Source organism: Lissotriton vulgaris, chromosome 7 (genome assembly GCF_964263255.1).
Source record: "Lissotriton vulgaris chromosome 7, aLisVul1.2, whole genome shotgun sequence".
In the NCBI taxonomy this organism is placed as follows: domain Eukaryota; kingdom Metazoa; phylum Chordata; class Amphibia; order Caudata; family Salamandridae; genus Lissotriton; species Lissotriton vulgaris.
This window is the reverse complement of record NC_141695.1, coordinates 450,646,349-450,665,490: the sequence shown is the minus strand read 5'-3', so window position 1 is coordinate 450,665,490 and position 19,142 is coordinate 450,646,349. Positions and strand designations below refer to the sequence as shown.

Below are 19,142 nucleotides of genomic sequence, written 5' to 3'. Positions count from 1 at the left end.
AGGAGCTGGCCGAGAAGGAGCTGTCCGAGAAGGAGCTGTCCGAGAAGGAGCTGTCCGAGAAGGAGCTGTCCGAGAAGGAGCTGTCCGAGAAGGAGCTGTCCGAGAAGGAGAAGGCCGAGAAGGAGCTGTCCGAGAAGGAGAAGGCCGAGAAGGAGAAGGCCGAGAAGGAGAAGGCCGAGAAGGAGAAGGCCGAGAAGGAGAGGTCCATGGAGAGTTGCAAGTAGAGGTCAGTGAAGAGGCCCATGTAGCGGCGCATGGAGCGGTGCAAGTGCCCACAATGGTTGTTCTTCCAGAAGTAGGGGCACAGGAGGAAATTGACTTTGGAGCCAGGGTATCATGTCAGGAAGACGAAGCCACTCCTCCTGATGATTCATTCTCTCCCAGCTCCCCAGCAAGGAAAAGATCAAGGAGGGTGTGTAGAAGTTACTCTTCAAGCCCCGCTCCATCAGATGATCTGGATCTAGATTGGCAACCATCTCCGACGTCTGAGAGGGAGGCACACCATGAGCTGAGAAAGGTATCAAATGTTAAAAGGAAGGGCCCCGGAAAGCTCATACTTATGGATCCGAACGTCGGACTTGATGAAGTGGTGCATTCTGATGTTGATGAACAGGATGACAGCAATGACCTAGTCATCACACACGTCATTCCAGCCACACCGGCCATGCAGCAGACAGACATTTATACTCTATCCCGACGTCATGCTGAGCGTGACCCTGGCGACGTGGCACTGGTAGCACCACCAACGCAGTCAGGTAGTACAATAAGTTCAACAAAACCTACAGCTCTCATATTTTCTCCTCAGAGGGGACCTCCATCCAGCTCGACTCCTTCAAGTAGGGTTGCTGCAATAATTGCACAACCCAGTAGATGTCTGCAAGGCTCATCCACCACTGCTTCATCTGGCATTGGCAGTATCACCTCGTGCGGCAAAACCAGAAGTTTCCAGTCCCCAGTTTGGAACTTTTATAGTGTCCATGCAAAGCATGATTACAGTTCCATTTGTTCCATTTGTAAGACTAGAGTTAGCCGTGGTAAGACTGGTACCAACTATGGTACCGGAGGCCAGATAGGTCATCTTAAAAGAAGGCACGCTGTCGAATGGTTTGCGCACCTAGCAAACATCGAGGGAAAGCAATCCCAAAGGGCAAGTGGCCAAAATATACCCGTACTAGATGTTTCATCTGAAGATTACGGGGAGGCAGAAGCGTCAGTCATTTGTCCGGTTGCACCCAGTACCCCTGGCAGCACCACACCCTCCGCAACACATAGGAGGCACACTGAGAGTCTGGGAGACATACCAATGCGGAAAATGTCAACACTGAGCACAACTGGGTCGAAGAAGTCATCAGCATCATCCAGTAAATTTGTCCAGCGCACCATTATAGCCATGTTGTCCTCAGATGCGCCATTTCAACGCAACCACCCAATTGTTGGCCTGTACAACACTAAGCTGGCTAAAATGCTAGCGGTGGACCTACTCCCTTTTTCGTTTGTCGAAGGTGTGGGTTTTCTTGAACTCGTGGCAACACTGGCCCCTAAATGGAAGGTTCCTAGCCGGTTCTATTTTGCCAGGGTTGCTGTTCCAGCACTACATAAAGAGGTGCTTGAGTTGATTGAGGAAGCTTTGCAGAAGAGTGCTGTTCACACTATACACCTGACAACAGACATGTGGACCAGTTGCCAAGCCCTTGATTACATGTGCATCACTGGGTCTCTTTTTCAGGGGTTGCAAAACAGATAAATGCCGGTGGTGACTTGGACGAGATTTTTAAGGGTGCTTGTAAACATGCAACATTAGCCATGTTTGGCTTGGAGAAAAGTCATACTGCAGACAACATTTTGGATGACTTTAACAAAAAGGTCTCGCAATGGCTGCCCCCAAGAAAATGCAAGGTTGGTTATGTTGCCACTGATAATGGCAGCAATGTAGTTAAGGCCATGGAGGACGGTGACTATTTCAGAGTGGCGTGTTTGGCGCACTTTATAAACCTGGTCGTGCAAAAGTTCTTGAAAAAAGAACTTGCAGTCGACAAAATACTGTCCATCTGCAGAAGAATATGCACACATTTCAACCATTCTTTTAAGGCCCGGAAGGAGTTGAGGCGCAAGGAAAATGAACGTAGAATGCCAGTGAAAGCACTTATCCAGGAGGTGGCAACACGTTGGAACTCAACCTTCTACATGCTTGAGCGTCTGCATGAGCTGTTTCCAGTAGTCAATGAGTATGTCTACAACCTGGGTGGTGCTACGACAGAAATGATGCTAGCGGTGGAACAATGGCAGCTAGTTAAAAGCCTGACAGACATGCTTCGTCCTTTTGAGGTCTTCACGCGTGAAGTCAGCAGGGAGGACTGTAATTTGGGAAAAGCTATCCCATTGTTGCTGAAGCTCGAGCACCAAGTCAAGGCGGTGTCTTTAAAATTAAAGGATGCTGGAAAGAATGAAGCATATGAGTTGGCGCAGAGATTATTACAACGCCTAGTTAGCAATGAACGGCTTGTAAATATCAAGAAACAACAGCACTACATTTGTGCTACTTTTCTGGATCCACGTTACAAAAAGGCATTGTTTGGCAAAGTATTAATTCCTTTTGAAACATCAGATGTTACAGAGTACAAAGGTTGGCTAGCTCAGTCAGCCATTCGTTTTGAAAGAGCGGCAGGAAACTGTAGGAGAAGACAGTACTACTAGTGAATCGGCAGGCCATCAGGCGTCCCAAAAAAGCACTTCTGCATCTGTGCCTGTGGCAGAAGTGAGTGACTTTTCCTCTGAGCCGTTAACCACACCAGCAACCGTATCATCTGCACCAGGCCCAGGCGATATGTCTGAAGAGGATTGGCTAAGTCAGCTAGGGTTTGCTTGTCCCAGAAAGGACACAGAAGTGCAAAGTACAGGAATCCGGGAGAACATTGTTTCAATGGTGCAGGCCTATCTGGATGACTCAACAGCGGTCAATATTACAGAGGACCCATTGGCGTATTGGCATGGGAAAAGAAACCTATGGCGAGAGCTCACCAACCTGGCTATCAATTACTTGTCTTGCCCACTCGCAAGCGTGTCTTCAGAACATGTTTTTAGTTCTGCTGGTGGCATTGTGACTTCCAAAAGGTCCCGCCTCTTGCCCGCAAATGTGGAGCGGCTCACCATGATAAAGATGAACCAGCACTTCATACCACCAGATTACAAAGTACGAGAATGCACGCAGGAAGAAGAGGACACCGACCTACCTGAGGGAAGTTTTCCTCAGTTACCAGAAGTACTACCAACTCAATTTGCAGAGTTTGAGGATGAGTTCTGCTTCCCTGACAGCGAGTTCTGAAAATGAGTCAATGAATCACTAACTTTATTTTTCGTCCTTATTCACTTGTATTCCTGTGTGTCTGTCTTTCTTTGTTTAGCAAGTGCTTGATCACAATCACAACAAAACTGTAATCACCCAATCACAACAACAAGCCCATCAGCAGAACTGTCTTGATTTTGATGCCGCAGCATTCCTCAGGTTCACAAGTTGACAAGAACTCAGTCCTGGTCGTCTATCCTCCTCCTCCAGACTCACCCTATCAATTTCCCGTAATGCTGATGCCTGGATTCCGCACAATGAAGAAACTTACGTTGACGAGTCACCTAAAGAGGGACTGGAAGTAGTGAGTCCTCATTTAAATACATTTTGCTAAGTGTGGCTTTTTTCCCGGATTTGCTTTTTGGCTGTTTGGGGGTGTCAAACTTGTTTGCGCCTGGGTTTACGGGTCTTGGCTGGGCCATGCTGGCAAGGTCTATTAAGGGATGAAATTGGTTAGGAGGAAATGGGAGGTGAAAACGTTTAGGCGTTATTGCTCGCTTGCCTGTCTTAGGGGTGCTGTCTGTGGGGCTTCTAGGTTTTTGGGTGTGGGTGTTGGGGTCTGTGAGCACCGCTGCCACATTTCTAATGTTGATTGCTTTTGTTTTGCAGAAAATCCACGCCGGGAAACTCCAGTTGGGGCCCTGCTGCAGAACGCTTTAGGACACTGTGAATTCCAGGTGGAGCCAACCCTCAAACACAAATTACAGGTAAGATAAGCATTTGGATGGGAGGTAGTATAATGGAGTATTAGGAGAGGCGAGAGAGTGACAGTGGTACTAGTAAAGTCCTAGGACTCTTGAATTAACTTACTCTGTGACAGGCATTTACTTTGGAAAACATTTGGCCAATTACACGTGAACGTTTAGGCGTTATTGCTCGCTTGCCTGTCTTAGGGGTGCTGTCTGTGGGGCTTCTAGGTTTTTGGGTGTGGGTTTTGGGGTCTGTGAGCACCGCTGTCACATTTCTAATGTTGATTGCTTTTGTTTTGCAGAAAATCCACGCCGGGAAACTCCAGTTCGGGCCCTGCTGCAGAACGCTTTAGGACACTGTGAATTCCAGGTGGAGCCAGCCCTCAAACACAAATTACAGGTAAGATAAGCGTTTGGATGGGAGGTAGTATAATGGAGTATTAGGAGAGGCGAGAGACTGACAGTGGTACTAGTAAAGTCCTAGGACTCTTGAATTAACTTACTCTGTGACAGGCATTTACTTTGGAAAACATTTGGCCAATTACACGTGAACCAACACGATGACAGTGTTCAGTAAAACGAACTTACTGCAAAACCACCACCCACCAGGCTCAAAAGTAGTAAAAAACAGGTATGCTCAGATAAAGTTTGAAAAAGTATATTTTTATATCCCTAACAAAATAATCTCCCGCAAGACCCTCCCTAACCCCAACAAATAAATAGTCCTTCAAAAGTCCCCAAAAACCCCAACTCTGCTGTGGACTTTGGCCTCCAGGGCATCATGCCTTAGGGCCAGGGCATCGTACTGCTCCCGGAGGATGGCGTGGTCTAAGCGGAGGCCCTCCAACAAATTTTGATTTTCCTTCAACTTGCGGACCTCCGCCTCCAGGTCAGACACTCTGTGGGTTGCATGGCGCAAGCGAGCCTTGAGAGTACTGTGAGGGACAAACTTTGCTGCTCGGCGGTGGCGTCTGCCAGCCCGGCTCCGTACCGCCGGAGCACTGCGCTGACCGGCAGAACGTGGGGGCGCGGAGGAGGATGCAGGTGTCCCATTAGATATACTGGACTGCGTGTCTTCCCCCTCCAGTTCCACCAGCCGCCGATATTCGGCAACAGTGGCATCCAGCCTCCGTTGCCGGGCCAGTAGAGCCTGCATACTCCTGGATGGTTTGGATGTTTTAGTACGGCCAACTATATGAAGAAAGAAAGACATAATCTGTAACCAATGCTCTTTAAGAATATGATTAACATAAAATGATTCAGCAGAAAGTTGTGTAACAGTACAACTAGCAACTAGCCAGCGCAGTACAAAACTATTGAGGCCAGTATCATGGGCGTCCGCAGGGAGAGGCAAGGGGGGGCGCTTGCCCCCCCCTGGATCGCAGGTCCATCCAGTGCTGGCCCAGTGACAATATGGTAATTACAGCAGGCTGGGACCGACAGACAGATAGAGGCAGAGACAGGGACAGAGAGATAGAGAGGGAGATGGAGAGGGAGACAGAGGGAGACAGAGAGACGGAGACGGAGGGAGACAGAGAGAGAGGGAGACGGACAGAGTGAGTGAGACAGAGAGAGAGAGAGAGCAAGAGAGGGAGACAAGCAGAGAGGGAGGGAGACAGAGAGAGGGAGGGAGAGAGGGAGACAGAGACAGACAGAGACAGATGGAGGCAGAGACAGGGAAAGGGGCAGACAGGCAGAGACAGACAGAGAGACAGAGAGGGAGACAGAGGGAGGGAAACAGGGACAGATAGCGACAGGGACAGACTGACAGATAGGGGCAGAGACAGGGACAGACAGAGAGGAAGACGGAGAGGGAGACAGAAGGAGAGAGAGAGAGGGAGGGAGCCAGAGGGTGACAGAGGGAGGGAGAGGGAGGGAGACAGAGAGAGAGAGACAGCGAGGTAGAGGGAGACACAGGGAGACAGAAAGAGGGAGACAGAGAGAGAGAGAGGGAGGGAGACAGAGAGGGAGGGAGGGAGACAGAGAGGGAGGGAGGGAGACAGAGAGGGAGGGAGGGAGACAGAGAGAGAGGGAGAGAGACAGAGAGAGAGAGAAAGAAAGATGTGTGTATGCCAGGTCTGGTGGCTCAGTGGACAAAGGCGTCCGCTGCAGGGGCATAAGTTCAACCTCATGGTCATAGTTTTTTGTTGTTGCTCTAGATCCACCCCCCTCCCCCACTGACCCTGCCCCCATCGGTGCGGCCCTTGGCCACAAACCACACTGTCAATTTGGCCCAGAGAGAAAGTTTGTGAGGACCCATGCTCTATAACCACATCCTCCTGATTTAGAATTGTTTTTTTTCTGGCATTTTTAGTTTTTCCCTCTGTTTTAATGTAGTTGCCAGGTCGTCTGCTGTGGTGCCGCACAAGATTTTTCTCTTCCCCCTATGGGGTTCTTTGTTTATTTAAGCTCTATGTCGTGTTAGATTAAAAAAAATTTTATTTAATACTTGTGCTCAATCATGTCAGGAGATGGTGATGATGTTGCCCCCCCCTGGAAACATTTCATAGTATTTTCGTAGTTCATACAGTGACCGTCTACTCTCTGTAGATACACATCATATGCTATCTAACAGTCAGATAGTACCATGATCCAGCTTATCTCTACCCGCCAGCACCACTGTCTGCTTCCTCACAGTATCTTCTTGGGCCACTTGCGCCGCCTCCTCCCCAGAGTTGTCCTCTGAGTCGACCACCACCACCACATCCGAGCTGGCCCCGCCACCGGATGTTCCACCTACAAAGTAGATTTAAGAATGTTAGATTACACCACTCACTAGTATTTGGTCTAGGAATGAAGAAATGTGAAAACAACAGAAAAAGTAATTGACTGTCTACTCTAAATTAAAAATGTCCCTCCTTCCAGGGAAGGCTGTTGTCTTGCTGCACTTTTTTGTCACAATTGATGAATGCTTGCTTAATTTTAACACACACCATTTTTCTGTGAACAGACAGAACCTGGACTTCTAAGGACAAGAGCAACATCAACTTCAAACCAGGTGAAAGCTCGGCTCGACCACAAGAAATGTGTTCCATTACTCATCAACTCAGCACCAAGCACTTTTCCATTTCCAGCTAACTTAATTTTAATATATGTGTTTCCTTTAAAAAAGCTTTTAAACTTGAATAGACTCTGTGGTTTTTGGTCCTCCAGACTAGAGTGACTGAGCGAAAGGTTTTGCAATTTTTGCAAGGAGGAGTCCGTGCCTCTGACACTACCAGGTTTATACAGTGCGCCAAATACGCCACTCTGAAATATTATTACTCTGGTGTTTAGTGTCCATAGTTCGGTTTGTGGAGAATTGTCCCTGCAACAGTAGTATTATGGATTGTGCTCCTATCTAAACACTATTTCGAAAAAATTAAATTAGGAACGCTTGGACAACAATAGGTCCTCTATATTTAAATGAAAACTTACTAGGGCCAGCAAAGGAGCACTCGCCGCCCTGGCCTGCATCCTCCTCCTTTGGAGCCACATCATCCTCCTGTTCCATCCGCTTGCCCCTGGGGGGACCTGACGTACAACATGAAAGAAAGAACAGAAAACATTGATGATTGCTGCTTGTCGATGTCCTTGTCAACCAAAATCAAACATTTAGAAAGAACAAGAACCAACTATTTCAGCCAAAAAGAGGGCTACAAAGGAAGGACTGCACCTGAGCCTCTACTCTAGGGGCAGATTTACAAGCCCTTGCAGCTCTTTTGCTCTGTTCTTGCGTCACTTTTGTGACGCAGCGCCACAACAAGAGAGGCGCCATGGTGTGGCGTATATTAACATCGTGACGCATATGGGAGATGCATCCCATTCTAAAGCCCTGCGCCATAAGGGAGTGTTCCAGCACAAGGGAGGGCGTTCCTGCGCAGGAACGCATGCTAAAAGTGGCTATGGGGAATATATAAAATTTCAATCAGTCATTTAGGACAATGATGCGTCACTCAAACCCTGCGCCTGCATGAAGCAGACGTACGGCTTGACGCAGCATTGCTGGAGCTGCGCCATCGTAGCGACGCAACTCCATCAATGAGCCGCCTTTACGGCACCGATGCGTAACGCTTCGGTGACGTTTTGGGGCCATGGTGTGCCGCATTGTAAATACGGCGCACCATGGGTGGTGCTGGTGTGCCGCACACTTTGCAGGGATGCGCAGGTAATTGCAAATCTGACACTTAGGGGCATACTTACGAGTTCTGGGCTGCACACCTCCAGAGGTGCACCAGAACAAATGCGTAACGCAAAACTAACCTTGCGTCACGGCAGATGCGCCGCAATTACAATGCGGCACACCCTGGCGCAAGGGTAGGCAGATGCGTGACGCATCTCGTGATGAAAGAGGGGCGCATCTCTAGAGTCGCGTCGCAGGCGCAATGCAAGTCTAGCAATGCTCAGGGCTGCCCAATACTCAACATACCGCATCAGTCCTTACGCCTGCTTCAAGCAAGCAGGCATAAAGAATTGACGTAGCAGCGTCGCGGAAGTGCCTGCGTTAAATCTTGTAGATTTCACGCAGGCACTTTTGCGAGGCGCACAGCTGCCTGACCTCCCCCCCCCCCCTTCGTGGGAACGCACCCATTGTGGTGCAAGCCCAGGCCTTAACGTGGAGCATCTCCCTAGATGCATCACGTTGTACATGACTCGCAGGGATGCGCCACGTTTACGTCGCTGTTGCATCAGGTAAGGCAGCGTAAACGTTGCGCAAGGGGCTTGTAAATCTGCCCCTTTGTGTCTAGCATTACGCAGTTCTGTAAAGTACACTCATACATTACTCAGCTCAATTAAATGAACACAAAATAGAAAACAAATAAGCAGTGGCACCGCCACAGAGAAGGAGAGCAGTGCACCTGAAATGCACAGAAGATTTTGAAATATTAATTTACCTCTACTATCAATATAATCGGCAGCATTATTGCTCTTTGTAAAAAAGTTAAAACAAACATTTGCAATATAACACACAGAGCAGGAGAAAAAACAGAGTAGTGAGTGATGAAAAAATTGCTACTACTACTCACCAAGCCCGGGGACCTCCACTCCCAGCAGGTCGAGCAGGTCGCGCTCCCGGTCCAGGAGATCCGTCCAGCGGTGGATCACCTGGTTGTAGGTGCGCTGGACCCCCGAGATGTCAAACAGGGCCCGGCACACCTGCTCCCACTGCTTCCGTCGCTCCTGTCGGTTGTTGTAGCCAGCAGCGATCCTGCCGCCTGCCGTGATGGTCCTGGGGAGGCGGCGCTGTACATAGTAAACCAGTGCGCCCACCTCAAACGGCCACACGGGAGCCGGGCACGGGCTGCGGGGCCTGTCTTGGGCAGCTTGACTGCTGGCTTCACCATGGTCTGGGCAGGTGGTAGCAACAAGGAGAAAAAATGAAAAAGAATAAGACTAGGGAAGAAGAAAATAAAAGTTTAAAAAAGTAGTTGAAAGTAAACAAAAGTAGCCTAAAACACAAAAATATATAGCTAGAAAACTAGAGGGATAGATAATAATTTAAATAGATTCAAAAAATATTAAAACAAGCAAAGGATGGCAGAGATATAGAGAGGATAGAAACACCATGCCCAGACACATAGGAATGAATGAAAAACAAGATGGCGGCCCGATCAAGTGCGCGTAAGTAAGTTTGCATGCGATTTCTGTCGCGAACTCGTGCGAACTTGTATTCGCAAGGCGCTCATTCCGCGAGATTACACATAGCGGGCGGAAACGGAAATACGTCACGCAAATAAAATGGCGACGCCTATACTCGACCTTGGGGTAATTCGCACGAGTTCGCGGCTTCCACGGTCGATTTCGCACGACGCCGCGCCTCGCGAATAGCGCGAAATTACCGAAAAACGATTTTTGCAAAAGCAAAAGCAATGGGCAGGTGCAAAAGTTCAAGCTCATCATTTGTAACCATTCCCTGTAGTGCTTCCTGAAGGGGCCCTCCAGAATTCGGTTGCCTACTTGCAACTATTGTGTGACCCTGCTCTAACAGTCACAGAATAGTTACAAGTATGCCATTGCCAACAAAGATCCTGTTAAAAAAAATTTACATTGCAACACAAAGTAAAGGGAGCAGACAAGCAGGTGCCAGCCTTCATTAATGTCAGTTGGGGCAGGGCAGGTGTTGTTGTAATTTAATTTTGCAAAACTTAAAGTACTTAGCAGGTGTGCTTTGCCACAATAATGTACACTCACTGGTCAACCAGAGGGTGCTGTGATGACACCGAGGGTGGCACGGGTGTGCCAGCCAGAGGGTGGCATGGGTGAACCAGAGTGCCAGTGTTGACAGAGGATGGCAGTGCTTTGCTTTCCCCCAATAATGTACACTGGTGAACCAGAGGGTGCTGTGATGACAGAGAGGGTGACATGGGTGAGCCAGAGGGTGGCATGGGTGAACAAAGAGAGTGCCAGTGGTGACAGAGGGTGGCAGTGATGAAGAAAGGCTTGCAAACAGGCTGGGCACGTAGAAACAACAAGTTCGCAAAACTGGCGACCCGACAAGTAAGTTCGCAATTTGCGAAATTGTACGAAACCCTCGCGAACTTGCAGAAACCCGTGCGAACACAAAAAAAAATATGCAAAATCCACGAGAATTTGCGGATTTTCGCAATCCGCAAATTCGCGGATTGCGAATCCGCAAAATCCGCCCATGCCTACTGTGAGCTTGCCTTGGAATATTGACAATGCTCAGCTGAGGCAAGACTGCTGAGTTGTTGTGGAGTAGTGTAGACAATAAATAAAGCAATACTTTTGAACCTGCGTTCATTGCTTAATTACAACATTAACAAACCAAACACATACATCGAAAATGAAGCCCACATTATGACCTGCAGGAACATTAAAGCCCAAAATATCTCAGTGTGGAAAAAAGTCCTGGATTTGCAGCAGCGACAAAAAGCAAACAAACAGCAACCAAACTGAATAGAACTGTTTGTGTCTCCTGAAGTGGGAAAATGGACACATCAGCTAAATTATGCACATACCTTGCAGATCGAAAAGTGGGATATAATCAGCTCTATTTTTACTTGTGATTCCAAAAACAGGTCTCGTTTTTGCTGCCCAAGAACAGAAAGTGTTTCGACTTCAATAAATGTAAACATTACGAAGTAGACTAAAAGTGCTGAGACAAATATGAAACATACATTTAAATTGCGTGGGTTGCTGTTGCCAAGGCTTGTTGGGTCCAATCCGGGCACCGACACCACATTTAAATTAAACACCAACATCCCTACAGAGTCATTTAGACTGTGGTAAAGTAAAGTGATAGAGTAACCCAGCAAAGAGACTGGCATAGGGTTCTAGGTAAACTATGGAGCCTTACTATAGCGTAAAGAGCCAGGGGGCATATTACCAAGCAATAGCGATAATTATCGCTATTGCTTGGTTAGTGTGAAAAAATTACCGCTGAGCTGGTAAACCTTGGTATTACCAAGTTTTATCGCAAATGCGATAAAAATCGGCCACAATGCATGAATATCGCTGAAAAGTCAGCGATATTCATGCATTAGCGAGCTAATGCTCTTAGCCATGTTATCCGCCTCCCATTGGATAACATGGCTAAGAACTGCTCAGGGCAGGTGTTAGCTTTTGGAGATATTCGCGCTTAGCGCAAATATCTCCAAAAGTTGGTAATAGGAGATACGATGTTAGCGACTGGAAACAGTCGCTAACATCTTGGCCCGCCCACTTTGCATGTCATTAGTGATAAATATCACTGACATGAAAAGAGGGGCCCGAGATGGTTGCTATCTCCTACTAGCTGTCGCTAACTGGTGTTAGCGACAGCTAGGTAATAGGGAGATAATTTTATCTCCGCCTTCTTGGCTTTTAAAGCCAAAAAAGTGGAGATGAACCCCCTTCAGGTTTCCAGCACAGCACCCTTTTGAAAAGGGGTATTGGTGCTCAGCAAGGACAGGTGAAGGGAGAGAGAGTTCCAAAGCCATGCAGCCACATTGGAAAAGGCCTTGCCTTCCATCTAGTTTTATGGAATCTGGGGACAGTGTACAAGTTCCGGTCTGCCGACCGAAGATTTCTACTGGGAAAATACCACTGAAACATGGTTCTTATTCCTTATGGACTTTGAGCTGCGTAGGGCTTTGGGAATAATGCAGAGCACCTTAAACATAAAGCACAGAGCATGACCCATAAACATCATTAAAAACATGATAGTGTTTTAAGTAGCAGTAGTGGCTGATGTTGGGGAGGAGTGGCGTGGCGGGCGGGGGGTGGTCATGGGACAAAAGAAAAAAATGAGTGTGATAGAGAGCATCCTATCACCCGATCCGCCGGGAACTTCAAGATGGTGTCCAGTGGTCCACTCCAACCAGAAGAATTGAGCGATCTAGTCTGCGGCAAAAAGGAGGAGCAGGAGTCCGGACAGAAGCTAAAAGAGAGCCGTTGGCTCAGCTGTGGGCCGCCGGGTGATTGGAGATCCCGAGGAGGTGAGGCTGCGACGGACGGCTGCAGGAGAGGAGGCAAAGCTACGCAGGACAGAGCATCGGACGACGGAACACGAAGAACAGAAAAGGAGAGTCCAGGTGCTGGAGACACGGAGGAGGCGAAGCGGAGCTGACCCATAGGAAGTTTCCCCAACACACACTGCGCTCGTATCCGGCTGTTCCTCCAAGCAACAGGACACCGCAATACCCATTGCTACGGTCACCGGGGACCGTAGCCCCAGGCAAGTAACGTGGGGAGAACGGTGGAGGAGGAGGTTGGAGGGCACAGGACGGTTGGGCTTGTGGCATAAGTAAAGTGCTGCACGCTGCATGCGAAACACGCTTTCCTTTCCCTTCCCCATTGCTCACTACCTGACCCTTCCTCCTTAATAAATATATCACGAGTCCCGGTGACCCCAAGTTCTTGGTGACGGGTGCACGCAGAGAGCTTTAAGAATATATACAGTTTGTGACGGTAGTGTTCCTCTGTTTGCCTTTTGGGAGACGTCGGTACGAGTGTCCTACGGGGAAGAGTGACCAAGAGAAAGAGAGAGACCGAAGACTGTTCTTCTGAAACTCCAAACACCACGCCCTGCATCCTTTGTTATCTATTGTCAAGTATTTTGAAACTGTTTAACAAATTGACGCATGAATAAAACGCTTATTGTGCTACTGTCAATAACTGTTTTGGTACTTATGATACAGTTACTTAAGGACGAAGTGTGAAAACGATTACAGTGGTGTCAGAAGTGGTATACTGTCATTTGATACAAGATGACGCAACAAGTAACTGTACAAGATATGATAACGCAGCTGGCAGAAGGTCAGAGACATTTACAGTTATTGTTTGAAGAACAGAATAGGAATGCCCAAAAAGAGAGAGAGTCGTTTCAAGAGGCATTGAAAGAGCAAGCAATATTGTTGACAAGTAACCAAAAAGTCCAAGATACAGCTATTCTCTGCCTTACAGATGCAATTTCTAGTGCCAGTGTCCACCCTAACATCCCCAGCAGTGTATTACAAAAGTTCCAAGAAGGAGAAGACCCTGAGTTTTTCTTTACCAATTTCGAAAGAGTTGCTACCACAGCCACTTGGCCTGCAGACAGGTGGGGACAATATGTAGCGCCGTTATTATCTGGAGAACTGCAGACGGCGTACCAAGAGGCTGACCCAGCTGGAGTAACTCCTTATCCCGAGATAAAGAAGGCAATTCTCGAAAGATTAGGGTGTGACCAAGAGTATTATAGGGCACGCTTTCGCAAGGGAAAATGGGTTACAGGTGATAATCCCCGAGCATTGTTTTACAGGGTCAGAGACTTAGGTAACAGGTGGCTACAGCCTCATATGGCCACCATGGAAGAGGTTACGGAACAAATTTTTCTAGAGCAGTATTTGGATGCTTTACCTACCAATACTAGAGCATGGTTAAAACAACATCCTGGTCTAACGTCCCAATCTGCTATCAAACTAGCCTGTGCTTACCATAGGTCCCCCGACTTCAAAGCTCCTACGGGGAGAACCCCCATTGTATTTACTAAACCTGCACCCCGAGTTTCCAATGACAGTGTAGAAAAACGCCCTTTTCCTACCCCGAAACCCAACCCAAAGCCCTTTCCAAAGATCAACTCCCCTGTTCAGGTGGGACCTCAATGTTTTAGATTTGCAGAGTGGGGGCACATCTCACGAAATTGTCAATTGAACAATGACAGCTCTGAACGAATGGAAGTGGGTTGGTCATGAGGGCGAGTTTTGGTTACAGGTCTATGCAGGAAAACATACAAGAAAGCCATCCGACTAAATGGGAAACCTATTGAAGCTTTATTAGATACAGGATGTCACCATACGGTAGTAGTACAAGACCTGGTACCCCTGAACTCTCTATGTGAAGGAGAAACCGTGCTAGTTTCCTGTGTTCATGGAGACGTTAAGGAATATACTTTAGCAGAAGTCTTACTGGAAATAGACGGGTATCCCCAAGTCTGGAGAGTAGGGGTAGTTCCCCGACTTCCTGAAAATATTCTGTTGGGAACAGATTTGCCTAAATTTCATGATTATTTGATGGAGGCCTCGGAGCAAGAAGCCAGAGCAGAGTGGTTACAGAAGGCTCCCTTTTCTAACGAAAACCTAGTTCAACCCAGAGTCCGAGAACATAAGTCGAAAAATGAGAAAAGAAGGGACTAAGAGAAGTATACCAGTGCCTGTCAGTCTTTTGCTTCATGTTTACTTTCTTCCCCAGAGCATGGAGATACTCCTGCATGAAGCTTCCGTGCAGCTCAGAAAGATGACAGCACCCTCACGAATGTCTGGAATCAAGTGCAAGAGAATGACTCAGAGAAGGTAGGACCCTATTTCTGTATAAAACAAGGATTACTGTGTTGAGTAAGTGAAGGGGCAAATGGAAGGGTAGAACAGTTGCTGGTCCCAGTAGCCTTTCAAGAACAAGCTTTGCAATTAGCACACAACCAGACGGGTGGGGGTCACTACATGCAGGAATTAACCCGGAAATATTTACTGGATCGTTTTTACTGGCCGGGAGTGTATAGAGAAACTGCAAGGTTTTGAACCACCTGCCCAAAGAGTCAGTTGATAAATTCCTCCAAAGATAAGAAAGTACCCCTCTGTCCTTTACCCATTATTGATGTTCCATTTCAACGTGTAGGGATGGATCTGGTAGGTCCATTAACTCCCTCAGCCAGGGGGAATCAGTATATATTAGTGCTAGTGGACTATGAAACAAGATATCCGGAGGCTATACCTCTAACAAGCATGACTACGCTAATTGTGGCTCAAGCTATGATATCCTTCTTCCCACGAGTAGGATTTCGGTTAGAGCTTTTGACAGGCCTAGGAACTCCTTTTATGGCGAAACTCATGAAGGAAGTATGTTCGCTTTTGGGGGTCCAACAGATTAGAACGGCAGTCTATAACCCACAAACCGACGGTTTAGTGGAAAGGTATAACCGAACGATTAAAACCATGCTGAAGAAACTGATAAGTGAGACAGGAAAGGATTGGGATAGGAAGTTACCCCTTGTACTCTTTGCTATTAGGACACATGAACAAAAATCCACTGGATTCTCCCCATTCGAGTTGCTATTTGGAAGAAAACCCCGTACCTTGCTCGATATGGCTGCTGAGCAGTGGACGGAGGAAGAGGATGAAGGGAAACCGCTGTTAGGATACATGCAGACCATTAAAGAAACCTTAGCCACCCTATGGGATACTGGCCACCAAAACAGGGACAAAGCACAAAGTAGACAAAAAGAGCAATATGACAAGAAAAGTCAGTTGAGGGAGTTGAGGGTAGGAGACAAGGTATTGATTTTACTTCCCTCCTCTGATAAGAAATTGTTGGCTACATGGCAAGGACCATATACCATTACTCAGAAAGTTACACCCGTTTCATACAGAGTAGCAGTACCACACACTAACAAGGTGGGACAAACGTATCACATTAACTTATTAAAGAAGTAGGAGGAACCAAACACAGGATCCCAAGGGGCCAAGGTAGTCCAATCCATAAAGCATGTAACCATCACACCACTAGAGTTACCCCAGGAGCTGGAGAGGGGCGAACAGGAGGAACGGCCAGCTATGGGTCCCCGATTATTTGTGGAGGAAAAACGGCAGTTAGAGCGACTGCTTGACCAATACTCTACCCTTGGTTCAGGAAAACCGGGGAAAACGTCCCTAGTAGCCCACGATATTGTTACCCCACCGGGAAGAGTGGTGAATGTGAGACCCTATTGCATACCTGAAGCTAGGAGAGAGGCGGTAGAACAGGAAATAGAAAAGATGCTACAAGTGGATATTATTGAACCTTCCAAAAGTTACTGGCGTTCCCCCATTGTTTTAGTGCCGAAACCAGATGGCACTATCCGTTTCTGCATTGAATTTCGCCAAGTAAATGCCAATTCTAAATTTGACAATTATCCAATGCCTAGAGCAGACGAGCTAATTGAAAAACTAGGAGAGGCTAGGGTGATGTCCACCATTGACTTGACCAAGGGATATTGGCAAATACCCCAAGACAGAGGCAGCTCAAGAGAAGACAGCCTTCTCTACACCCTCAGGGTTGTACCAATTCAAGGTAATGCCATTTGGGTTACATGGAGCACCGGCCACCTTTCAGAGACTAATGGACATTTTACTAAAAACTCATCAAAATTATGCCGTTGCTTACCTAGATGACATTGTTGTGTATAGCCCTGATTGGAAAACCCATCTAGAACACCTACAGAATGTATTTGAGACATTGACGCAGGCAGGATTAACTATGAATCCAAAGAAGACCACTCTGGGCACCCATCAAATAAACTATTTAGGTTACACCATCAGTGAAGGAACCCTAAAACCCCAAATTGATAATCTGGAAGCTATTAAAGATATTCCCAGACCAACCACCAGGAAAGAGGTACGAGCCTTCCTGGGGTTAGTCGGGTATTATCGGAGATTCATTCCCCAATTATCTGACGTGGCCAGCCCCCTTACGGACTTGTTGAGAGGAAAACCTTCAAGAGAAAAAATCGGGTGGGGTCCAGCGCAAAAGAAAAGCTTTGAAACCCTAAAGACTATACTCTGCAAGGCCCCGATTTTGACTTGCCCCAACTACAAAAAGACATTTGTGTTGCAAACAGACGCCTCAGATAAAGGACTGGGGGGCATATTATCAAGGGGGTTTATCACTGCTTTTTTGGCTTTAAAAGCCAAGAAAGCGGAGATAAAATTATCTCCCTATTAACTACCTGTCGCTAACACCAGTTAGCAACAGCTAGTAGGAGATAGCGACCATCTTGGGCCCCACTTTGCATGTCAGTGATATTGATCACTAATGACATGCAAAGTGGGAGTGCCAAGATGTTAGCGACTGGAAACAGTCGCTAACATCGCTATCTCCTATTACCAACGTTTGGAGATATTCGCGCTAAGCGCGAATATCTCCAAAAGCTAACACCTGCCCTCAGCAGTTCTTAGCCATGTTATCCAATGAGAGGTGGATAACATGGCTAAGAGCATTAGCGGAATTTTCAGCAATATTCATGCATTGCGGCCGATTTTTATCGCATTTGCGATAAACCTTGGTAATACCAAGGTTTATTTGCGATAAAAATCGCCTCAGCTCAGCGGTAAATTTTTGTCTCTAACCAAGCAATAGCGATAATTATCGCTATTGCTTGGTAATATGCCCCTGGGAGCTGTATTATCGCAACCAGATAATCAGGGACTACTTAAACCAGTGCTGTTTCTGAGTCGCAAACTGTTTCAAAGGGAGACACGCTATGCCACCATGGAAAAAGAATGTTTGGCTATCAAGTGGGCCATGGAATCCTTACAGTACTATTTGTTGGGGAGGACTTTCTTTTTAGTTACAGATCATGCTCCCCTAACGTGGTTAGCAACCAATAAGGACACCAATGCTAAAGTACTAAGATGGTTTTTAGCCTTACAGCCTTTTTCATTTCAGACTTTGCACATGCCGGGAAAGTTCCAAGGGAATGTAGATTATCTCTCTAGATTTCCGACAGCTGAATGGCCCGATCGTCCATCTCCAGAAGAGAGGCAATGTGATAGAGAGCATCCTATCACCCGATCCGCCGGGAACACCAAGATGGTGTCCAGTGGTCCACTCCAACCAGAAGAATTGAGCGGTCTAGTCTGCGGCAAAAAGGAGGAGCAGGAGTCCGGACAGAAGCTAAAAGAGAGCCATTGGCTCCGCTGTGGGCCACCGGGTGATTGGCGATCCGGAGGAGGCGAGGCTGCGACGGACGGCTGCAGGAGAGGAGGCGAAGCTACGCAGGACAGAGCATTGGACGACGGAACACGAAGAACAGAAAAGGAGAGTCCAGGTGCTGGAGACACGGAGGAGGCGAAGCGGAGCGGCAGAGCTGACCACGGGTGGTTTCCCCAACACACACCGCGCTCATATCCGGCTGTCCCTCCAAGCAACAGGACACCGCGATACCATTGCTACGGTCACAGGGGACTGTAGCCCCAGGCAAGTAACGTGGGGAGAATGGTGGAGGAGGAGGAGGTCGGAGGGCACAGGACTGTTGGGCTTGTAGCATAAGTAAATTGTTGCACGCTGCATGCGAAACACGCTTTCCTTTCCCTTCCCCATTCCTCACTACTTGACCCTTCCTCCTTAATAAAGATATCACGAGTCCCGGTGACCCCAAGTTCTTGGTGACGGGTGCACGCATAGAGCTTTAAGAATATATACAGTTTGTGACGGTAGTGTTCCTCTGTTTGCCTTTTGGGAGACGTTGGTACTAGTGTCCTACGGGGAAGAGTGACCAAGAGAAAGAGAGAGACCAAAGACTGTTCTTCTGAAACTCCAAAGACTACGCCCTGCATCCTTTGTTATATATTGCCAAGTATTTTGAAACTGTTTAACAAATTGACGCGTGAATAAAAAGCTTATTGTGCTACTGTCAATGACTGTTTTGATACTTACGATACAGTTACTTAAGGACGAAGTGTGAAAACGCTTACAATGAGTAAATTCAATAAATGCACCTGTAAACGCCCCAGGTACACTCTTCTGCTCCTCTCCTCCTCACAGGCACAGGCTCCTCAACTCAGGGCCAGACTGGGAACCCAAAGTAGCCCTGACAAATTTGTCGGAGGGGAGCAAGTGTCCATTGCAGTCTTTGTTACTGAGGGCCAATATTGCAGTACTGAAAAAACTCCCCCCTT

At 47.5% G+C, this 19,142-nt stretch overlaps 1 protein-coding gene and 1 pseudogene across 1 annotated transcript; one reads left to right on the top strand and one right to left on the bottom strand.

Annotated features, from left to right (window-relative positions):
* Positions 1-4,759: 4,759 nt before the first annotated feature.
* Positions 4,760-12,658, bottom strand: LOC147701837 (uncharacterized). Its single transcript, XM_086929373.1, has 5 exons — positions 12,655-12,658; positions 9,039-9,359; positions 7,450-7,545; positions 6,619-6,768; positions 4,760-5,223 (listed from the first exon to the last, which is right to left on the bottom strand). The coding sequence occupies exons 1-5, from the start codon at positions 12,656-12,658 to the stop codon at positions 4,760-4,762; spliced, it is 1,035 nt and encodes a 344-aa protein (XP_086785499.1).
* Positions 12,659-13,220: 562 nt separating this feature from the next.
* On the top strand, positions 13,221-14,825 carry LOC147701836 (uncharacterized; annotated as a pseudogene).
* Positions 14,826-19,142: the final 4,317 nt, after the last annotated feature.

Excerpts from the sequence above, each read along its gene's own strand:
- LOC147701837 (XM_086929373.1), bottom strand. Across the intron at positions 7,546-9,038 it reads AGTGGAGGTCCCCGGGCTTG|GTCCCCCCAGGGGCAAGCGG; the intron begins GTGAGTAGTAGT and ends GTTGTACGTCAG. Across the intron at positions 5,224-6,618 it reads TAGAGATAAGCTGGATCATG|TTGGCCGTACTAAAACATCC; the intron begins GTACTATCTGAC and ends TTCTTCATATAG.